Raw genomic sequence first — 21,762 nt, forward strand, 5'->3', positions numbered from 1 at the left:
AAATAAATCTAAATGAAATAAAAATAATAATAATAATAATAATTCTTTGTACTTGTTGCACTGTGCTTCCTGTATAAATAACGCCCAATCGCTTACAGGAGCACTTAAACACCTTTTGCTGTGATTTAACTGTTTCAATTTCCTAGAAATTCATTAGCATGCACAAAACACTACGTTATCATGAAAAATGTCAAGGAAACCCGCGTGTTGCCAGAGTGTCATAAACTTTCAAAACAGGGAAACTTGACATTGTGCAAAATGTTCATGTTGTTCAGATTCACAGATTCTCTACGTAATCACTCTGTTAAGCTCTCATTGGACAAAACTGTGTAGTGACTCTTGTGCAATTGTGCTGATGGGTGTGTACATCCGTGAATGTGTGTGTTACGGGGATTGGAGTTGTTAAATGTACTCTTCAGTGCAGTCGCAGCTTCATAACTTTCTGTTAAAGAGTCAGGGAGGAAGTCCAACCAAGCAATCGACCGTAAGTAGGCACATTCATTAAATCTAATAGGTTTTTATTAGTTTATGTTTTTTCAGAGGTAATCTACATACTCTTATGAGAATGTACACTAGATTATTGTCTCTAAAATGAAATTAGACAATAACTAACTCAATTAAATGTTGTCTTCACTTACAGGTTTAATTTACTATGGATTCAGAATTTTCCGACAGTTTGGACTCTTTCAACTTCTCTGAAGATTTATACACTGACATCTTTGGGAAGAATTTCACAGAGTTTAACTTACTTCCTGAGATTCAACCAATACAGATAGTGTCTCTGGTCCTCTACGCCCTGGTGGTCCTGCTTGGAGTACCTGGTAATGCGCTGGTTTTGTGGGTGACTGGTTTCTGCATGAACCGCTCGGTCACGTCTATTTGGTTCCTGAATCTGGCGCTGACTGATCTTCTGTGCTGCCTCTCCCTCCCTCTGCTCATGGTGCCCCTGGCACATGATGACCACTGGCACTTCGGCCCACTAGCCTGCACTCTAGTTAAAGGCCTTTTCTATTTGGTGATGTACTGTAGCATTCTGCAGCTGGTTCTGATCAGTGTGGATCGCCTGTTGCTTGTTAAAAAAGCCGTATGGTGCCAGAACAACAGGCGACCCAAGCAAGCTGCATGGGCATGTGTGGCTGTGTGGTGCTTGGCTCTGCTAGGCAGCATCCCTCAGTTTGTCTACGCCAAGGAGATTGAAAAAGGGGAACATAAGAGGGAATGTGTACTAGCATACTCCAAAGGAAGCGCTTGGCCCATCGCATCCTTTCGGTTTGTGATGGGATTCATCCTCCCCTTCTTTGTCATTGTCATCTGTCACCTGGTTGTCTACAGCACCACCCAGAGGGGAGTGTCACGTGGTCGGGCCAGATCCAAAAGAACCCTGAGAGTCATTGTTGTTGTGGTGCTGAGCTTCTTCTTGTGCTGGCTCCCCTTGCACATCATGGACTTTATCGAACTGGCAACCCCTCCGCATTCTTTCCACAGTCCAAGAATCTACCTGGCTCAGGTGCTGGCCGTCTGTCTGGCATACTTCAACAGCTGCCTCAACCCTCTGATCTACGTGTGCATAGGGCGAAGTTTCAAAGACAGCATGAACCGCTCCCTGCGTCACATCCTCCACTTCGCTACTGAGGACCCAGCCTCAAGGGGGAGTATAAACGACACCAAGAGCACCTGCAACGAAAGGGTGACGACCAAAATCTGATGGACTTGTGTTTACAACCAGCGTACGATCTTTAATTCCCAAGGAGAAAATATGTGAATGTTAACTCTGTGCAAGTTTCTTGGCTATGAACTTAAATTCAGTTTGGAATCAACTCTGAAATTTATGCCGTGTTAGTTTTTCAAAGAGAACATGCAAAACAATAGCTGACCTCTGCAAAGGCAGCTGTTGGGTTGGGTTCCCCATTAGTTGCTAATCAGGATGTCTTGCACAATCTGTGATGTTCCAACAGTTCCTTTTCATGTATTTAAAACAAAACAAACAAAAAAAAAAGGCCCACTTCTTCTTTTATAGAAACATGATTTTTTTTTTAAACTTTGTCTTGCTTTCACATGTTACACTGCTATAGAGTATTTTTAAAATAAATATATTCTCTCTTCATGACATATATTTGTAGGGAGGGCAGTTTTATTATTTAAGTTGCTGTTCCTATTACAGACCGCAAGAGGGAGACATTTATAAACATCTGAAGATAAAAAGGGTACATTGCTTGTATTATATTTTATTTAATAAAATGTAGCATTGATAAAACTGATTCTTTTAAAATATTTTTTAACAGTAAACAATTGTTCTATTAAAATAATGATTTTTTTTGTTTGACCTTTACATAAAGACACAATTTCATAAGAATTACAGTGCAAGTTTTCAAATATTACATACCTATGTTGCTTCTATTTTTAAAAATTGTATTTCAAAACACTGTAACGGTAGCTCAAACTTTTCTTTTTTAAAACAAGTGAACATGACAGGATCTTCTATCATTGCTTCGTGAAATGTTTTGGAAAATATGTAAGCATATTTTGTTTGACACTGTCAGTGGTGTATTTGAGCTTTTAAATAGTAGTAATCTTATACAAAATTAAATACCCTTAAATATTTATTCTTCCAACAATTTACTATAATATCATTTTTTTTCTTTGGGACTCTGCATGCCAACAGAAAAAAAGACAACAGATTTGATTACTAGTCTTAAGATGTTGAAAAAATGAAGCACCACTCGCATTGGGAAGGTCATGTTTTTTTATTATTATTTATTGAATCATAAAAAAGTAAACAAAACCAACAAAATGTGTACAAAAAAAGTTACCAAATAGAGACAAAATTACAATTTACATACTACATTCATTGCAAACAAGGCCACGTGATGATATATACAAAAGCAAACATGTACAAGTGTGTGGTTTCCTATGTCTGTGTTTTTATTGAGCTTGTGCACTTAGATATACTTTAAGCACATGCATATATGCATACTGGTATGGTAACATGGTATCTACTGGACATTGTCACTCAGTAATCTTAATTTTTGCTCATCCGTAAAATAAAGCGGTGGTAGTCTCTACATATTGGCAGATGTCAACATTAAACCACAAGTATGCAGAGTTGAAGACAGTGGCAGTTAAAATAAATCTCCGTGCATTCAGTTTCTATTCAGGGTTTCACTATCAGCAAGTTCCCCCTGACACAACTTTGAAACAATGACTGAATATTTGTGCTGATTTTAACTGTTTAATTGCTAACTTTTTCTCCTTTCAACAAATGCTTTAATTTGGAATTGAAATGCCTGTTTGGACACGACATATGATTTATGATGATTCTCCTAAAACAAGTTTATTCATGGGGAAAATAGTAGGGGTGCACCAATAGCAGTTTTCTGGCCAACCGTCGTTTACTAATCTTTTAAAAGCCTAACTTACCGATTCCGATTTTGGCCGATACCAGTTTTTTGTCTGAAATGCTTAATATATCAAGAAAGTTGCTGAATTGACAATAATGGGGTGACTATTGTTAACTGTAAATGTGTAGACATGACCTGGTCAGCCGTTTTGTCAGTCAAACCTTTCTCACAGGAGAAAAGAAAAGCACAGTGGTTGATTTTTAGACCTTTGACGAAGTTGATAACATCAGTGGATAAGATTGGCTTCACATGTAAAAATCAGCCAATCCCCGATCTCCCAAAATTAAGGAAATCGGCACCGATAAATTGTCTGGTCGATAAATCGGTTCAACCCTGGAAAATAGAGAAGTATTCATTCCCAGGTAAGACTTCGAGTTGGCTCCGAGTTGACCTTCAAATGATCCAAAGAGTTTAAAATGTACTGACTGAAAGACACTGAAAAGACATACATGTCTTTTAACAATGAAAAGTGAAACAAGAACCATTATCATGTAACCAGAAGAAAGAAAGAAGAGGGGACTTAAGTTTTCTTTTGTTACTAGACACCCAATTACTTTTTGTCTCTTGACATGTTTCAGCGTTCTACTTCCCTCTTCGTCAGAGGTCTCCCAGCTGTTGCTCGTTTGATGTTTGAAACAGTAGCTGGGAGTCCGCTGACAAAGACGGAAGTAGAACGTTGAAACATGTCAAGTATGTCTGAAGACACAAAAAAGTAATTAGGTGTCCAATAACAAAGACTCACTGAGACTTTTTACATATAGATACAGTGATTTTTATTGGAACATGAAAGAAGTTGGCTACAAAGAAGCAAACATGGAGAGTGGATAATTAGATTAAAGTAGGTGAAGTAGTGAAGTAAATATGTTGTGTTCAAGAGGAGAATGAATTTTATTTGGTAGCACTCATTGAAGTTCATTGGAGTTAAAATAAATAATCTCTAACCTTACCCGGACAAAGATCACAGCCGGAAGAAAATACGCGAAACTCCAGTCAATAATGATTTGGGGTTGTGAGACCGACAACAGGACAAATAAAGTGGAAAATGTCCTGTAGGAAATGCAACTCATTGTCACGACCAGCAAACAAATTGCAATCCAGTTGGCAATACACAAAATGGTGCATGACATTGTTCAAGAGATTTCATCTACTTCTTCTGCAAAAATTGTAATTAACTAAAATAATGTTTATTGTTTTTGAGGTACACTTTACATAGCCAGAATACTCTGTGATATTCATTAAATTAATTTTGTGTCGTAGCTTTAAATATTTTTCATGTATTTTATGCAGGTAATAGCAAATTCTAGAACCCCACAGTCCAGCTCTGATTAATTTAAAAGGCAATAAACAAACAAACAAACAAACAAACAAACAAACAAACAAAACAAACAAAAAAAGCAAGTTCAATTGCTTAATTTTATGGTTGTTTCTGTTAGCACAGTGTAACATGAACCAATGAGAATAGGAGGGTGCCCATCATTTTAGTATCTGATGGTTGTCGAATTGAAAATTATTTCAACCAGACAGAAAGTGGAGGTCATGCTATAGTTTCATAATTTTTCTGAATGTAAATGCATTTCATCAGGGATACGGAAGAGGTAGGTTTATTTTAATGAATGGATTTTATTATTTAGTGTAGGATTTGTGGCCAAAAGCAGCAGCCATGAAGATGTTCAGAGCTGTTTCATACGTTCATGATACAGGTTGCGTGAGATTAGACTCAAACAGTGGTCATGACTTTTAGTGACCCTGTTCGGAATCTGAGTATCTTCTTTTTGAGAGCGTGGGAGGCTTTGATCTTGACGAAGGCCTTGGGCTGAGTCGCAGCACTGGCAGTAGCTTGCGGAGACGCAGACGATGATGAAGAGGTAGAAGCAAGGCGAGGCGGGAGCTGTTGGGGCCACACGAGCCCCCCACTCTCATCCGAATCGCTGGACAGCGAGCTGGATGGCGGGGAGTACACCTCGCTCATACTGGATTCAGACTCTGCGGGGGCAGCCCCGGCGTAGCCCTCCTCGCTGTGGCACAAGGGGGCACGGGCCTGAGAGTCCTGGTGCCAACGCTGGGCGTGCTGATGGTGGGACTGGGAGCAAGAGTGACCGTGACGAGCTTTTCGAGAAGATCGTTTATGCGGCTGAGCTGCATTCTGGATCTCTCCCTCATCCTGGCTGAGCTCCAGGTTGGAGCACCAGCGGCGGTTTCCACTATGGCCCTTGCTGGCCACCTGGGGTGCAGTGACTTGGCTTTGGTTCTGGGCAGGATTGGTTCGTCCTGGACGCCTCTCTGTGGTGCTGTACCTCCTGTCAGGAACCACTCTCTGTCCCGGTAGGCTGTTTTCAGAGTGGGATCGGTTGGTTTTGTTGTTTGCCTTTTTGGATTTCTGTCGATCGTTGTGATTTTTTTTAGGAGCTTTGGACTTTGAATTGGACTGATCAGGAGAGGCTGCTGCTCTATTGGCCTTTGCCTGTTCAGGTTTGTAATGTCTGGGGGACCGTACAGGAGCATGACAGGCTTGTCCTGGGATATACTGAGCACTTACTAAATTGTGTACTTGGTAAACAGAGGGCTGTGGATGTAGATAATGTTGGGGGGATGGAGGTTCACAGCAAAGGTCAACGCCACAGTTTGGCTCCAAGGAGGGCAGAGGTGATGGCAGTCTCCCTGTCAGGGGGTTTGGTCTGGGCTGGGGGTAGGAAAGAGGCAAATAACAACCTTCCTCAAAAGATGGGGCCTCTGCCCTTCGGGCTTCCCCCTCAGGCAGGTCACAACCCCATTCCTGACTCTTAAGTTTTGCCGATAGGTCAACATGGGGCTGACAATGGGGGTCAGGAAGACGTTGCTCTGTGGTTAAAGAGGGAGTTCTCCTGTGTTGGGAGCTGTGTCCGGAGGCCCCGCTGTATGTGGGGTCAGGGGTCAGCGTGGTGCGAGGCTGACATGGCCGCGGTAGAAGAGCGTAACGTTGGATGAGACTCAGCATGTAACCTTCCACTCTGAAAGCCTGCTGGTAGTCCTCCTCTGTGATCTGATCCTCTGCAGGCTGCTGCTGCTGCCAGGTGTGGCTGGCAATGCTGGAGTCCCACTGCCAAGAGTCCCCAACTGAGCCCTCCTCTACAATGCCCTCTAGTGGTGGGTGAGGTGCAGAGAAGGAACGAGGAAGGCTGGGCCGAATAACTGGTACATCAAATTCCCCATTCAGCATGAAGTTGTCTCCTAAGCATCAAGAGAAGCAATGCATGCTGTCATACTAAGCTAAAATTTTGTATGACTATAAGCACAAGCTATGGTAACCGTTTGAAACAATAAGAAGGCTGCTTAAGCTTAACCTCCTTACAGGTTAAAGAAGTTGGCCTACAGGCTAATAATCCTTAAATGTTTATAAAATAAAGTTTGCATAAACTGCTGTGAAGTTCTTAAGATTGAAGTTTTTTTAAGACTGTAGAAGTCTAATTTCTACTTTGCCCTTTGGACTAGCTGTTGGCTTCAACCTCTGCAACAGCAAACTAGACTAGACATAAATAGTATAATCTACAGCTTGTATCTAACAGAACATTGTTCCAAATAACCTTGGTTGGTAGTTTTAAGAAGAGCTTATTCTGAGGATAAACCACTTCCCATGTTTTCTTACCTAAAGACTTTGGTCTGTCATTGGCGTAAGTCCAGGAGGAGACAGGCTCAGTGGGCTCTGCTGAGGAGAGTTTTCCTTTTGGCGATTGTCCCTCACTTGAATCATAAAAACCTAGAATCACACCAATCACACCAACACAAAGCATATGTCTCATTTATCATACCTTCCTGTTAACCTCTCGAAAATATCCTGCTGGGTACTAACAACTTCAAATCGCATTTTGGAAATAATCCACAAAACTCATTTACCAGCTCCCAGATTGTGAATAAACAAGACTAGCAGAAGAAAATGAAACCTCATTATCACTACAGTCTGAATAGTTTCAAGATAATTGTTTTGTCTCATAATTATTTTATTCAACACCATGCTTAGCTGCAGTACTAAAAATTATTCAATCACAAGGAGCTGTTGAATTTGGAAAATTCTTAATTACACGGCTGACAGATTTGTGGGGTCAGGGAAGCTTTTAAACAGCGGGAGTTACCAGAACTCGGCCGACTGTCACCGGCGTCTCGTTGAGCTCCCTCACAGCAGCCGTCATCGATGTCAATCTTCAGATCTTCTACCTGCTGTTCCAGCGCCTGCATGAGGCCCCATGGAGCGCTGTGGAGAGCGCTCTGCAACACAAACACATGCAGATTGTTTAACTGCTCTCTCCATTGTTCTGCACTGCTGACATGTGATCTTGCTACAAGGATTAAGAAGCAACACAAGGCAGTTCAGCTATCAAACCAATACTTGGAATGAAAATACTTTAAGTTCCCGGAAGAGGCACAGCTGTATGTTTTCGCTGCATGCTTTCCCAGCTGCAGATCTTATTTAGTTTGACACTTATCTGTTCTGAGTGTTTTTGCAAAGCCAAGTTGTGTGTCCATTTATTTGATAGATATGAAACAACGAGATGAAACACAAAAGAAGTCATCCTTTTTCCAAGTTGCGTGGGCTGATAAACAAAAGGTCTTCCTTAAATGATTTGGGGTTTAGCTTGCTTTAATCTTATGACAAAGAAAGAAAATGGCAAAAATGAATCAAGACTAAATGTCAAAACAAATAAAAGAACAAATCACATGTATATTTTTGTGTACCCAAAGTACAAATATGGTCACTGCAAAACGCTGCTGTGCATTATTGAAGTGAATCCATATGGAGCAGCGATATCTGACACTATGGGCTCCAACATCCAAGGGGGCTCAAATGGAGGGCAGTCAGTTGGAACATGAATAATTCAACGATGTCTGATGGGTAGGGGGATGTACTTTAACTTCGCTGGGGGCGTATGCGCACACACACACAAGCAGATAATGACTCATTCTGTTTAAATAGGCAAATGTGATGAATGACGAGACAAATTTATGATGTGAAACTCATTTAAAAACACTCATTATGTTCTTGTTAAAATTTAGGTTGGGTGATATGGACTTAAATGTTTGTCAGAATATTTTGTGATACTTCTTTCAGCTAACAATAACTGATAAGCAGTTTTTGAAAATCATTTGCTGTCTTTTATGGCTGGGACTGCAAGTCACTGCCAGCACACCCCTACAAAAACACAAATACTGTTCTTATTTGATAATAACAAATGACAAAGGTTACAATAATTGCTCATTCATACCTTCAACAAGATCTTGACTATGTATTATGAAGATACAACAGTGTTATTGCATAGTATGAGAACATGTATGCGCTATATATGTAGCAGACAAGTTATTTTTTTTACACAAATTACTTAATTTTCTCTTGAGGTCTTTTATGTTGTTTTTTATTTCCAGTGTGTGTTTTTATTGAAATTTTAAATGGCAGACAAACAGAAAGAAAGAAAAAAAAAACTAAAACAAAGAAAGGAGAACAAAGGAAAGGATGAAAAAAAAAGAAAGAAGGAAGGAAGGAAAAAGAAAATAAAAGAAGGGAGGGAAAGAACTGCACTGACAGGGAATCTAGACACGCAGCTCCTGTCAGCCTTTATGTTGTTGCCAGGCTGGCTCTGTCAGATGGTGACATCATCCGACACACACTCTAACATCTGTGGACACTTGCTCGCAACCTTGTGTATCTGTGACTTCTGAGGATAATGCATTGACCTGTAATTCTACAACAACTGCTTGGAAAACCTTAAAACCCACCAGGTATTAAAAAATCCAAGGATTTTTAACCTCATTCTTTTTTCCTCCACAAAGTGGTAACATCCATACTATATGACTGTAAAAACAAACCTAGGTCTTACGGGTCTTTCGGCTTGTTGGGGCCAATGCCGCTGACACTCTTCTTCTATTCCAGCAGGTTGAGCATGTCTTTGTGACAAGGTGACACTATTTACACTGTGGACCTTCTGTAATGAAGCGTCTGCTGCTGTCTGTGCTCTCCTGCACTTCTTTGGTCACTGTCTTTGTTTCCCAGGAACAAATTAAACACTGCTGTGAGGAAAGTGATCAATACAGTTGATGAGATATCACCAAAAAGCTCATTAAACAAGCTGAACCGAGTTCTTTTCTCTTTCACTTGGAGATGGTACACTATTTTAGAGCAGTCACTTGTTGGATTTGACATATTTTGCATACAATTTATACAGACACTGATGTTTCTGACAGCAAAAATGTTAAGTCTCAATTTCTGGATAAAAACTATTTTCTTTGTTAAGTCGATTGATGCCCAAACACCTGCAAAAAGGCATTATTACTTAATAAGGTCTTGCAGTTTCTCATGTCTATGTTTTAGAAGATTTTGGTACTCATCAGCAATATTTCTTAAAATAGAAAGTCACCACCATATATGGATGAAGACGTTTTATCTGGTTTTATATGTTTTTAAAACCCTGTGTAAGGTCCATTAGGTTCCCAAGATAGTGCTTTCAGACAATACTTCTTTTGACGTCGTCCTTGTCACTTCACCTTGTGAACTCACTTTTGAGCTACAGTCTCTGCCATCACTGCTGTCATCAGGACAGACTACGTGTGTTATGCAGCGTCACCGCTAACAGACAACTTTAATATTAGCCATTCTTTACTGCCTTGTCATTGCTATTTCTCAACTTGAGACACGAAAATGAATAAAGTGCCACGAGCTACAAAAACCCATAAATAGCTGAAAGGGAAAAGTTGTAAAAATGTTTACATGTGTGCTCTTCAGCCAAGCACTCTAAAGTCTATTTGTCCTGCTTTTGTTTCCATATGTGCCTCATAATGCAAATAACTGCTGTTGTACGGCAAATAACCCAAGCGATGCTTCCAACATGACCTCCTGACCCCAAACACTGTCTTTCTTTGTGTCGACAAGGCTGCTTATTGTCTTACTGTACACAAAGCCCCAGCATTGATGCATCAATATGTTGTGAGTGGAGAGCTTCACTTCGGCTGCTGTTAGGACGTTTGGGCAAGGAAATGGCCTGGAGGAAGGGACGCTATTGGAAATCTACTAATCAATGATTCTGTTTCATGCAATCAATCTCTCACCACCTCTTTAGGTACTCGCACATACACAGGGACTCATGTTGACACACTTAAATACCCTGGATAATGCTGGCTCCAAAATAATAATCCTGCACAAACAAACTAATCTTAGTGGAAGAGGAGACTGTGTGGTTCATATTAAAACAGGGTTTGTTTTCTCAGACTCACTGACAGACCTGACAGATCTCACACTGGCATGCTGACAATGCGTGCACTGTAGCACTGCTGTTTTACTGCATCCTGTGTCCCACAGAGGTGGGGGATGTGGGAGACAGCGGACGCAGTGAAGCCAGACTCTCTTGGAATCAGAGCTGCTACAAAGCGGGCAAACAAAACATCTGGGATACTTGTGTTTCAAATGGAACAAGTTCACAAATAAGTTTCACTTGACAACAGAATCATATAAGAAGAAATAAAGACTGAAAAAGACCAAAGAGTTGGATGCTTTATGTTCATCAGCATGAAGGCAGAATGAAATCAGCCAGATGCAAGAATTTATGCAGGTCAAAAACAAAACAAAAAACATAATGGGGCATTTGTCTTTTAAAAATATGTGTAATAAGTTAACAGCATTGGAATGTTTGGAAATTTCTCCAAAAATATGTAGTGATAGCCATGTTTGTCCAGATCTAAAACATGTCATTGACACAGGACATACTTAGAAATTTTAAAATGACAAAGCATCTATAGGCTGCTGTTTTGTGCAGTGAACCCCTTATATCCCTTAATTACTGATGTGTAACGCTACATATTACTTCTGATCAAAATCATGTGGTTTAATTCTTAACTCAATAGTTTAAAAATTAAAACTGCCCTTTAGAACTAGAGGGTATTCAGAAAGGTTTAAGGAGATTTGGAAACTAATTTGTTGAATTTTTGGGAGCACAGTTCCAGGGTGATACTGTAAGACTGCTGCTTTTTTAAGCACGGGTGTTTCGGTTAGCAGGTTTTAAATTTAATATACATATAGTAGTAAATGCATAGCGTTTCTCGTCTCCTAAGGTAGTGGAAGGTCTTAAAAGTTCTATGTTCCTCTTCCTCCTTTGTCCTTCCATCCTAAGGACTAAATGTACATGGCTGCTCATTTGTGCTGTAGAACAACTACAACATGGTCTGAAATAAGAACACTTTCAGAATGCAGAGAAGAGGGGAGACAAGGCATGCAGCCAGCAGGCCCGACCCTATGTAATTAAAGCTATGTTGTGACTGGATCCACACAGAGAAGTCTGTGGGAGGCTGGATCCTCACACAGGCACACGTATGCGCACGCACACACACCGACCCTACCCCCAGTTTCACTAGTTGACTCAGCTTATGATCTCTTATTTTCATAAGCTCATGGTCATATTTTAAATCCCTTATCTCAACAGTGTAAATGTTTCTTTAAGATTCTTTCATTCCAGTTTGACAGAGGGGCTATTCTGAACAGATGCGGTGTTTATAGAGCAGAGTCCGTGAGTACACTCTTGACTCTGTTCTACAGCGGTTGGTAGGAAGCAGGTTGAGTTTAAAAGAATCCCTAAACAGACACGAAGCGAGCTCAGTTTATGTGTTAAGAGATTTTCAACCTACTTAAGAGTCCACTTGAAAGTTGTTGGATACATAATTTGACTATTTTCTGCAGGAGCATAATTGTCTGAGTCTAAGCAGGCAACCAAAGTAACCCAAGAAACTGAATGCTAGAACGAAAGCAACAGAAATCAGAGAGCAAAACGCAAATTGTTTGTCACTGATGACTGATGTGCTGCAGTCTTAACACCAGAACACACACAACCTGATGGCTCAACACACACTCCTGCAGAGTACGGCAAGCAATTCATCATACAAGCCAATAATAACAATACAGAATCTCTAAAGCGGATTTCCATCATTCTCTTCTTCCCAGTCATTTGTTTGAGGTTTCAGCTCCATAAATCAACAGCAACTTTCTTCCAATCTGGAACAATCTGATGACAAATAGAGATATTTCTATAAATTTATCTCCTTGCTATACAGCTCCACAGCTGTTGGTTACAAGTTTCATTTTGGATGTCCAGACTAAATCAACAATTCACCTTAAACACAATTCAATGTAACAAAAATCTGTAAAGCCATCTTCCTGCATACCCTTCGTTTAAAAACTAGTAAAAAGTGTGTTCAACTTAATGAGTGGAGACGACTTACTTACAGTCTTGTTTGATTACATGTTACAGTGGGCTACCGTACATGTCTGCATTCACAATCAAAATGTGGATTTTATTAAACCCTTCAATCCACAGAGTTAATTTGAATGATTTGACTTTGGCTTCAAACATCAAGATCTCATCTCCTAATTGACGCATGTGTGTCACACATTCATGCAAAATTCATATAATCCCTTCCACCCTCTCCAAACTCTCTCAGCAGGGTTGCTCAGAGGCAGGTCAGAGCTCCATGCTTTCTCAGCTGCTGTCTGGTGTCCCGCAGCTGCCAGCACCTTCATCACCCCACACACTGTATCCAGGAAAAATAAGGCCCCCTCACTCTGTCTGGGGACCCACTGTCACATCGGAAATACACACGCACCAACAAACACTAACACCCGAGCGGTCTCCAGGGTCAAATGTTTCTCTGCCTTGCTTTACTGGCTTGGACCTGTATAGAAGATGAGACTGGAGGTGGGCGGGGGTCTCGGGCGCAGATGGTGACCTGATATTTACGAAGTCTCAATCTGAGAGACTTCAGCTAAATTAAAGTTGTGCAGAAATTCCTCAGAGGAAATTCCAACTTAATTATTAACACACATGGGTGACCAGAACAATTGATAAAAATCAATCAAGACACAAGTTGACCTGTTTATTTATTTAGTTTTTAGTCTGTGCTCAGATGTGGGGCGCAGAAACCCTGGTGCGCATTGGAAACACATGCCCGTCACGTAGCCATTTCTCAAAATTCAATTTGTACTAATCTTGTTTGGAAAGACAAAGTTCTGATTCGGACGTGGAGTCAGACCTCAGAGACTGCGTCATGGCACCGGATACAAGGCCCGCTTATGCGCGCCTCGTCATCTGACTGAGATCGGCATGATTAGTATTCTGCTCCATATGCGTCTTTTGTTAGACCACCAGCGGAGCAGGGGGCGCAGACACAGCCAGGGAGGAAGGAGGTGTGGAGATTAGATACTCTTTTTATAATGTCTTATTTTTATGACGGCGCATTGATTGAGAAACCCCCCCCCCAAAAAAACATAGAGCCTAACCCTATAAAACGGAATTGATAATTTGCATCTATTTAAATTGGGTACCTTCGAATCTGCGTTTTCAGTACATTCATGTTAGATTAACTGCTAAAGAGTCATTTTAAAAATGCATTTGCACTATTAAGATTCTCTGTTGTGTAACGACTTAAAGTTTACACAATAGCTAATATTTGCCAGAAAGTGCCCTAATATCTAACTGGAAGTACAAACAATGTAAACAAAATAGATAATATAATAGGACAATAAAAGGAATCTCTGTTGGGATCCAATTGTCAGTATAGAACCAGGAAGGAAACCTTCAATGTTTCCTTGATAGTCTTTTTCTGCTCTCCATGTTAAAAAGGACAAAATTGGGTTTGATTAAGACATACAGTGTGACTGAACTTTTAAAATGCGTTTTAAAAGACATAATGTGAACCTTTTAACTGACAACCACAGCTAAGATGTTTCACCACAGGGTTAAAAAGTTCACTGTGCTACCAATTTATCCTGTAGCAACCTTAGTTAAAGCTTGATACAGGCTTTAATTCCTTCACCAACAAAGAAATTTTATTATTAAATCTCTTAATTTTTTAGAAGTTGATACATGTATGTAAAATATTTCCCCCTCACATTGTTCTGATCATCCAGTACATTTAAGTTTCAGACAGACTATCTGAACAAATACAAACAGGAATTTTTAAATGGTTATTTAATTTATCAAGATTAAATAGCTATCCATTCCAAACTGGTTTTATGTGAAAAAGCCATTGCCCCCTTGCTAATTCATAAATTGGTTGTGAATATCCACATATTTTCAAGAGCCAAGCATATTTTATGAGCAATATACAGATACAAATGCCCCCTGACCTGTGCAATCACGAAATCACTCAAGTAGAATTAAGTAGAATAAAACAGGGCTAATGTAATCACCCAAGTCTGAATGATGTCTATTGTGAAAAATAACACGATTCTGTACGTTACATGACTCAGGCTTGATGCATGTTAAGACTCTTATCTCGGTCACGAAATACCTCACTGCTAAAAATATATCCACAAGCTAGCAAAAAAAAAAAGGTCTCTAGAAAGTGTCTTTGTAAAGGGGAAAAGGTACCTTGAAGAGACAGAATCGGAGTCTGTGATGTCCCCCCCAAAAAGAGAAAGAAGCTACATTTAGCATACAATGCTAATAGTCCTACTCAAAATATGAATGTATTGCGACCTGCAATTTTGGTAAACTAAGCCCACTCTGCATACCATGTGGCAACAGGCTTTCTAATGAGGCAATGAAGTCTTCAAAACTGCCCTAGATGGGACCGTCTCGCTACAAAGAAGCAGGCGCAGGGCTCTCACCGATTCAGCGTTATGGTGAGTGGTATTTTTCCTATGCTTGATTTGTTTTTGTGGTATATCTCACTTTAAAGACTTATTTAAATGTTATCACAGTGACTAGCAAGCATTAAGGAGCAGAGAGGATGTGACTCATGTTTGCTGTTTGTGCAGTGTTATAGGGATGCTGCTAATAAAGTAACTACACATTGGATTTATATTTATTATTATATTTTAAAAACACCCAATTTTTATGCCAGATCTTAAAGGCCGGTTCATGAATGTATTGTCTGTTATTCAACCGGTTTATGAAAAGGTTACAAAGCCATTTTATTAAGAGTTTTAGACTACAGAAAACTACAGTGAGAGTCATTTTCCACAAAGAAAGGCAACATGAAACAGTGCAGAATCTTTCCAGGAGTGGAGAGCAAACCAAAACTACTTCAGGGTGAATCAACCTCTCATCCAGGAGGCCACAAAAGAATCCAGGACAACATCTAAAAACATCCAAACAATAATGAGACAAGCATGACATCCAAGGAAGAGTTATGAGACCAAAATCTGTTAATAAATTAGAACACAAAGGAACAACTAACATTGTTTTTAAATGTCCATGATTTTCAAGATTTTCCTGGTATTCTGTGAGCTGATGAGACAAATTTGAAAGGTGTGTGCCTCAGCATCTGGCATTAAACTAAAACAACATTTTAGAAAAAGAAACTCACAATATGATGAACCAGCTGGATACAGTGTGATGAACTGCTTTGCTCCTTCCAGATGTGGCCATTTTTTTTTGTAATTCATGAAATCATTAATTCTGCTCTTCAGTAGAAAATACTGAGGAAGGATTGCCTTTGTTTGGTTTGTGACCTTAAAGTCAAGCAAACTTGCATGATGCATCAGGACAATAATGCATACCAACAAGTCCACCTTTACACATCTTAAAAACACAAAATTAAATCTTTAAAACGGCCTACTCAAAGTCTGGATGTTAATCAAATGCGGATGCATGACTTTACAAACACTTGATTGTAGTTGTTGGATGGCACAATTAGATATTAGTGGTTGATTTCTCCCCCCCGCCCCCCGTGATTTCCCCATGAAAAAATGGCTAATTTAAAATTACTTTCTGTGCTTCTTATATTAAAATTTGTTCAACCATCACATTAAAGTGCGACCCAACATATAGAACGGAAAAAAAAAATCTAAAGCGGGCAAATTCTTTTCACAGGACTACATTTATTCATAGTAACCCATATAACCACAGGGTTGCCAACTCTCACTAAAGCTTTCCTTTTATTTGCCTCCTTTTTTCCATGGTCAAATGTCTCTCAAGATAAGAAGAGTGTTTTTGCCAAAAGGGAAACTCTTTTTCTGCACTGCATCTTGTGATCAGTCATTCTAAACCACTGAACTTAGATTTCTATGAAGTCCTGATCTGTGTTTTTTTCTTTGCACCTGCTCAATTTGGGATCTATTCTTACAAAAAATAAAATCCTTTCAGCATATAAGATTTACCTGCCCCTGACATGCCCCATCAACTCTCATTTGATTGTCTTGATCTACAGGCTTGCAATGTTATGATATTTCTGAATATCAATGAAAGGGGAACAAAGATTATTTTACACAGACCGAGTTGTATCTCACACAAGTTGCTTACTTTGGTTGCCTAGAGCCATGCATCAAACAGCATGCAGCAAACCTGGGACTAATTATAGACACAGATTTTCATATTTTCAGAAAGGTTTCCTCCATTTGAGACAAATAAGACTTAAACTAGTTTTCTCAAGCATTACCTGAAGAAAGTAGCACACACTTTTATCTCAGTTTGTCTCAACTACTGCAATGTACTTTATACTAGACAGGCATCACTTTCATTTCTTCAGCTAGTTCAAAATAATAAAGCTGTCTGTTGCTTTTGTTGTCTTTGAGCACATCTCACGGATTCTTTCCTTTCTCCAGTATTAATTTTAAAATCCTGATGTTGGGTTGTAAATTCCTGAAATGGTCTTGCTACCACTCTGATTTGCTCTAGTATTATCTTCCCAGGAGCAGCAGACCAGCTGCTTTAAGTTGTCTGAAAAACTAGACAGAAACTTAAGAGGGTGAGATTTTCTGCTGTGGCTTCCAAACTTTTAAACACATTACCTTTAATTACTAGACAGTCATCTTTTTATTTTCTTGTTTTCAAGCCTCTTTTAAAAGGTACATATTTACCCAGTAGCAATAGGCCCATTGTGAGTTGAGCGGTTGCTACTCTTTTCATATTTGTTTTATTTCTTGGCTTTTACATTTTCTTATTTTTACAGCACATTGTTTTTTTTTTAAACATATTCTATATAAATAAATTATCCTGGAACTCTGGATATGCCTGGCTTCTAATTATAAAGATCGCATTAGTTTCCATAAAGCAATAACTTCATGACGTCCAGTCATGATGCGGTGGTGGTGGTTGTTGTTGAACCCAAATGGAGAGACAGAGGTGGCAAACGGATTTGGAGATTTAATGAAAAATAATTAAGAACTTACAAAAACCACTGGGAACCAAGTCAAAAACACAAACCAAAACAAATCCATAGGAGACCAGCAGGGAGACACGAGGAGAACACGCAAGTTTGTGGCAGGAATAGACGAGAGGATCCGGCGAGTGGTGAGTAAGAATGAAGTGCTTAAGTACTGGGGAGGTTGAACGCTGAACAAAATACCTAGGCTGATGAGCTAACAGGTTGCAGGTGTGAGTGGAGGGAGAGACTGACAGACTGAGGAGAGGAAGAGAGAGAAAATGGCACAGAGGGGAACAAGGGAGAGTATAGGCAACAGGAAATAAATCTAACACTGAAGAATAACTACTAAAGAAACAATTCTACTAGAGTGACAGAGAAGAACTAGAAACAAGAAATAAACATGATAAACGAGAATCACTAAAGAAAAACTGAAGTGGAAACAAGGCAGAATTAATAGAAAAAACTAAGGAATAAAAAAAATGACAAAACCCAAAACCAAACTCAAACCATTCGAGATTCTAACACATGCTAATATATTCAATTTAACATTTGAACACCAAAGCCTATTTTCATATTGTCTATTCAAAAATGCAGTGTCATCCCACTGTTTGCTAAACACTTAACTACAATTGTTTCTCCCATCAAATTTCAGTCAGAAGTTGGCAACTCTGACTAATCTAGGCCATTCTCTGAGGGTCACTGAGGGACATGACGAATGAAGAGAACCAACATTTTCATGTAAACTCTAATCAGATTCAGATTGTTCAGGTATAATTCTGGTTGATAAAATGTGAACAACTTCAATGGCTTGAACTGAATGCCTTTCAGAATTCCTTTTTGCCAGCGCATGAAGTCAAATGGTTTGTTCTTCATTTTTAAAAGAAAATTGCTTTACGATTGAGGCATAAAACTCTAGTTAAATAAATGAAGCCCACTTTGCCGCTGGCAGAGCATGTCAGGCTCAGTTTTTCTTTCCTCTTGCTAATATGTACCCTCCTTATCCTCTTGGTTTTCTTATATCCTACATAGCTGCAGAGAAAAGTTTGAACTCTGTGTGAGAGCACAACATGGATTTCAGGAACATTTGACAACAACATAACACAAGCAAAGTGGTTTGTGTAGGAGGGCAGAGTGGGATGGACATATTTCATTATCAAAGATCTTCAGGGATCATTTAGAGTCAAGCTGTTGTAAAAGCTTTACAATAAGGTCAGTGCATTCCATTAGGATGACATTAAAGCTTTTAAGATGTTTCCTGCAGAGCAGCAACAACCTTGGCCAGACTTTGAAACAAGCCTAATTCTTTCACTTCGCCCCACCATGCATGCACAAATGTGACTATTGTACATCTTTTACAGACATTGTCATGCATGGGAGCAATCGTCATGGCACAAGTTTCCTCAGTCAAACTCTTGCTCAAGCACCTATGCTAAAACCTTTTGCAGCTTGTATGCAACTCGAATGTTTTTGGACTCTGATGAAATCTGTCTAAAGTTGCTTTTCCACCAAACTGTTTACTGACAAGGTAATTTTCTTGATTCTTCTCCCTTTTCTGACGTCATTTACTTACACACACAGCAGTGTATATAAGTCTCCTGTGGGAAACGCTCTTCTCCCGTACTTAAACTTTTGCTTGTCTTGATTAACCCAGTTTTCTATTCTTATTATCCTGGCATTGTCACAGAAAGGCAGGCGCAACTTTACAAAAGCTTTGCGTCAAAAAAGTAAAAAAAAAACTCTAAAAGACAATTTAGCGTGCATTTTCAGCAGCTTACGAGCGTAGACGCGAATTTTCTTATTTTATGATGTGCAGAAAGCACAAATGAGAGCTTGTTAAGGGGTGAGACCTACAAAAGTCTTCAACGAGGGAACAAAGGGCCATTAAATAGAGGGTCTGTGCCACAAGCGGCGGCTGCTCCTCCCCCTGATTTCGCTACCCACAGGCATAAATCTCAACCCAAAGCACAGAAACGCATTACAGCCTTTCATACAGAGAGCCTATTTATCAAGTTGGGTAACTTTTTTGCAGTTAGAGGTCATCTCAGTACAAAAGGCGCTGGCCCAACGGCAGAGTCCATGCAACGGTCAAGCAGCTCACAATGGAGATTGTCTGCGGGCTTTCAGATATTTAAAAGTGTGTAAGCACTACAAATGACATGACTAAAAGAGGGGTAAATTAATGTTGTTTGGGGCTAAGGGGATTCAAACAGTAAAAAAAAAAAGACGCTCAGTAGAAACTTCTTACCAGCTGACGCCTGAGCGTCAAGTTTTCCTGGCCCCAGCTGCTGAAGCATTCCAGCTCTCCTCTTGAGCCATCCTGGGCTGGAGGCTCTCCCAGAGCCAGCGCTCCCAGCACAAGACACTCCTGCCTCTGTCTGCGGAGCTCCAGCTCACACAGCCCGGCCAGACTCGCCTCCAAGCGATCCTTGGTTCGACTGCGCTCCACGGTTGCTGGAAACGAGAGCGCACGCTGCATCTTCACCCAAAGAAAAATCCGCTATAAGGTGCAGATTTTTTATTTTTTTTAAATAAATCAAACCGGGTCAGATTTTTTTTTGTTGGTCTTTTTTCTCGTCTTCGGTTGGTTCAGATTTAGGAGAGCAAACGCAAACTACAGAGGGTCAAATTCCATCCCATTCCTCGTGACTGCGCGGTTATCTTGGAGCAGCGGCATGGTTCCTCCGACCTTCTCTGAGCTGCACATTTTTTTTTTTTTTGACTCGCAGCTGTCAAATGCATCCTTGGAGCCCCGCCTTCGGCAGAGCGGCCACGCAGGGAAATTGGGGGAGTCATCCCGCTTCTCCCCCTCCACCCACTTTTGTAAAATCAGTTTCAGCAGTCATTGGATCCTGGAGGCTGGGCTGAGGTGCGGAGCTCTAAAGTGTCCCATCCCCCTTGATTCCTTACAGTGACGCGTCGACCTCACCCATCCCAGGACTAATGGACTTCCAAGAGGGATGGCTATATTTCCATGATTAAAACACTGGGATCTGGAAACATTTCTTGTGTTCACATGAAGGTAAAAAACAACAACAACAGAAGCAGCAGAAAAAATAAAAAAAAACGCCAGAGATGCGCCAAGTTGGACTACCAAGAGAAAACAATTTTGACAGATTTGTGTTGCGTGCATGACATTGTTTAAATTATTCAGTTATGTTTTTCACTGAAATAGTAATTAAGTTATTTTTCTAACCTATTCCCTCTCCGGTTGCTCCATATCGTAAAGGAAATTGGAGCACATTCAGACTGCAGTGAAAGAATGTCTAGATTTCTAAGTGAGTCCTGGACGATCATTTAGTTCATTTTCTGCCTGAAAACATAAATAATGCATTCATAGTCAGGTACACATCTTCAAGGTACAGTCATATCACATACACATTTACACTCAGTGCCAGACAAGACAAGCACCCAGAAGGAATGGTAGATTAAATATTTAATTTCCAAATAGCTGCCATGTCAGACGATGGGAACCATGAGAACTCAGGCCCATATTCTTATTTCTTATATATACGTGTGTGTATGCCATTAGGAAGGTAAAAAGGAGCCAGTGACACTAATAACTAACTGTATTGACTCCCTGTCTGTATCATGTTACCTATTCTGCACATTTTCCTTGAACAGCTCTTTTGTGTTTTAGAGAGACCTGCTCAAAGAACAGCTAGACTTTGGCCATTATTAAATTTTATGATTAGTCAGACGCACACAATTAACTTGAACACCATTGAGATATCTTTTGTGTCAAATTCGAGTCATATTACAGGGGAAGAAATACGATAATGCAAGATATCACTTCAGCAAAATGCTCCAAGTGCAGCAAAGGCTGCAGCTGCCTGCTCATGTCGAGTCAGACATTTCTTTAAAGAAGTGATAAAACCATGAGCACTGTAGGTGATGCCTTATCTGAACTTTATATCTGCTTTCACAACCTGTCAAATCCATGTTAAAGCAACATATTTCCAGCAGAGATTCTTGTTGGGGTAAAACGTGTCAGGAAAAACAAATTGGAGAGACTGCTGATTTGCGTCACTGGTGAGCTAAGTGGAACACATTCACGACTCGTGTACAATGTAATGCTAAAGGAATGTAGTGTGTTATTTTACTGGGATTATATTCAGTACATCAGAATATGCTTTCTAATGAGGCACGTTTGTCTGAAAAGTAGCTTGAAGAAAGTTATAGCTTTACTTTCACTAAGCTCGCATTTATGTTAAAATGTTTGTTTTTATTGGTATGATGTAATACTCTAATCCTAAATGTCATATTTTCATTA

General features: G+C 39.9%; 2 protein-coding genes across 2 annotated transcripts; one reads left to right on the plus strand and one right to left on the minus strand.

Moving 5' to 3' along the window:
* Positions 1-369: 369 nt before the first annotated feature.
* c5ar1 (complement C5a receptor 1) lies at positions 370-2,603 on the plus strand. Its single transcript, XM_008425929.2, has 2 exons — positions 370-484; positions 641-2,603. The coding sequence occupies exon 2, from the start codon at positions 653-655 to the stop codon at positions 1,703-1,705; it is 1,053 nt and encodes a 350-aa protein (XP_008424151.1). The 5' UTR covers positions 370-484; positions 641-652; the 3' UTR covers positions 1,706-2,603.
* Positions 2,604-2,725: 122 nt separating this feature from the next.
* LOC103474749 (dapper homolog 3) lies at positions 2,726-20,400 on the minus strand. Its single transcript, XM_008425928.3, has 4 exons — positions 19,738-20,400; positions 7,505-7,637; positions 7,021-7,131; positions 2,726-6,605 (listed from the first exon to the last, which is right to left on the minus strand). Exons 1-4 carry the CDS (start codon positions 19,966-19,968, stop codon positions 5,116-5,118), a joined length of 1,965 nt encoding a protein of 654 aa, XP_008424150.1. The 5' UTR covers positions 19,969-20,400; the 3' UTR covers positions 2,726-5,115.
* Between the last annotated feature and the right edge of the window lie 1,362 nt (positions 20,401-21,762).

This window comes from Poecilia reticulata, chromosome 13, assembly GCF_904066995.2.
Source record: "Poecilia reticulata chromosome 13, P_reticulata-male-v2, whole genome shotgun sequence".
NCBI lineage: Eukaryota > Metazoa > Chordata > Actinopteri > Cyprinodontiformes > Poeciliidae > Poecilia > Poecilia reticulata.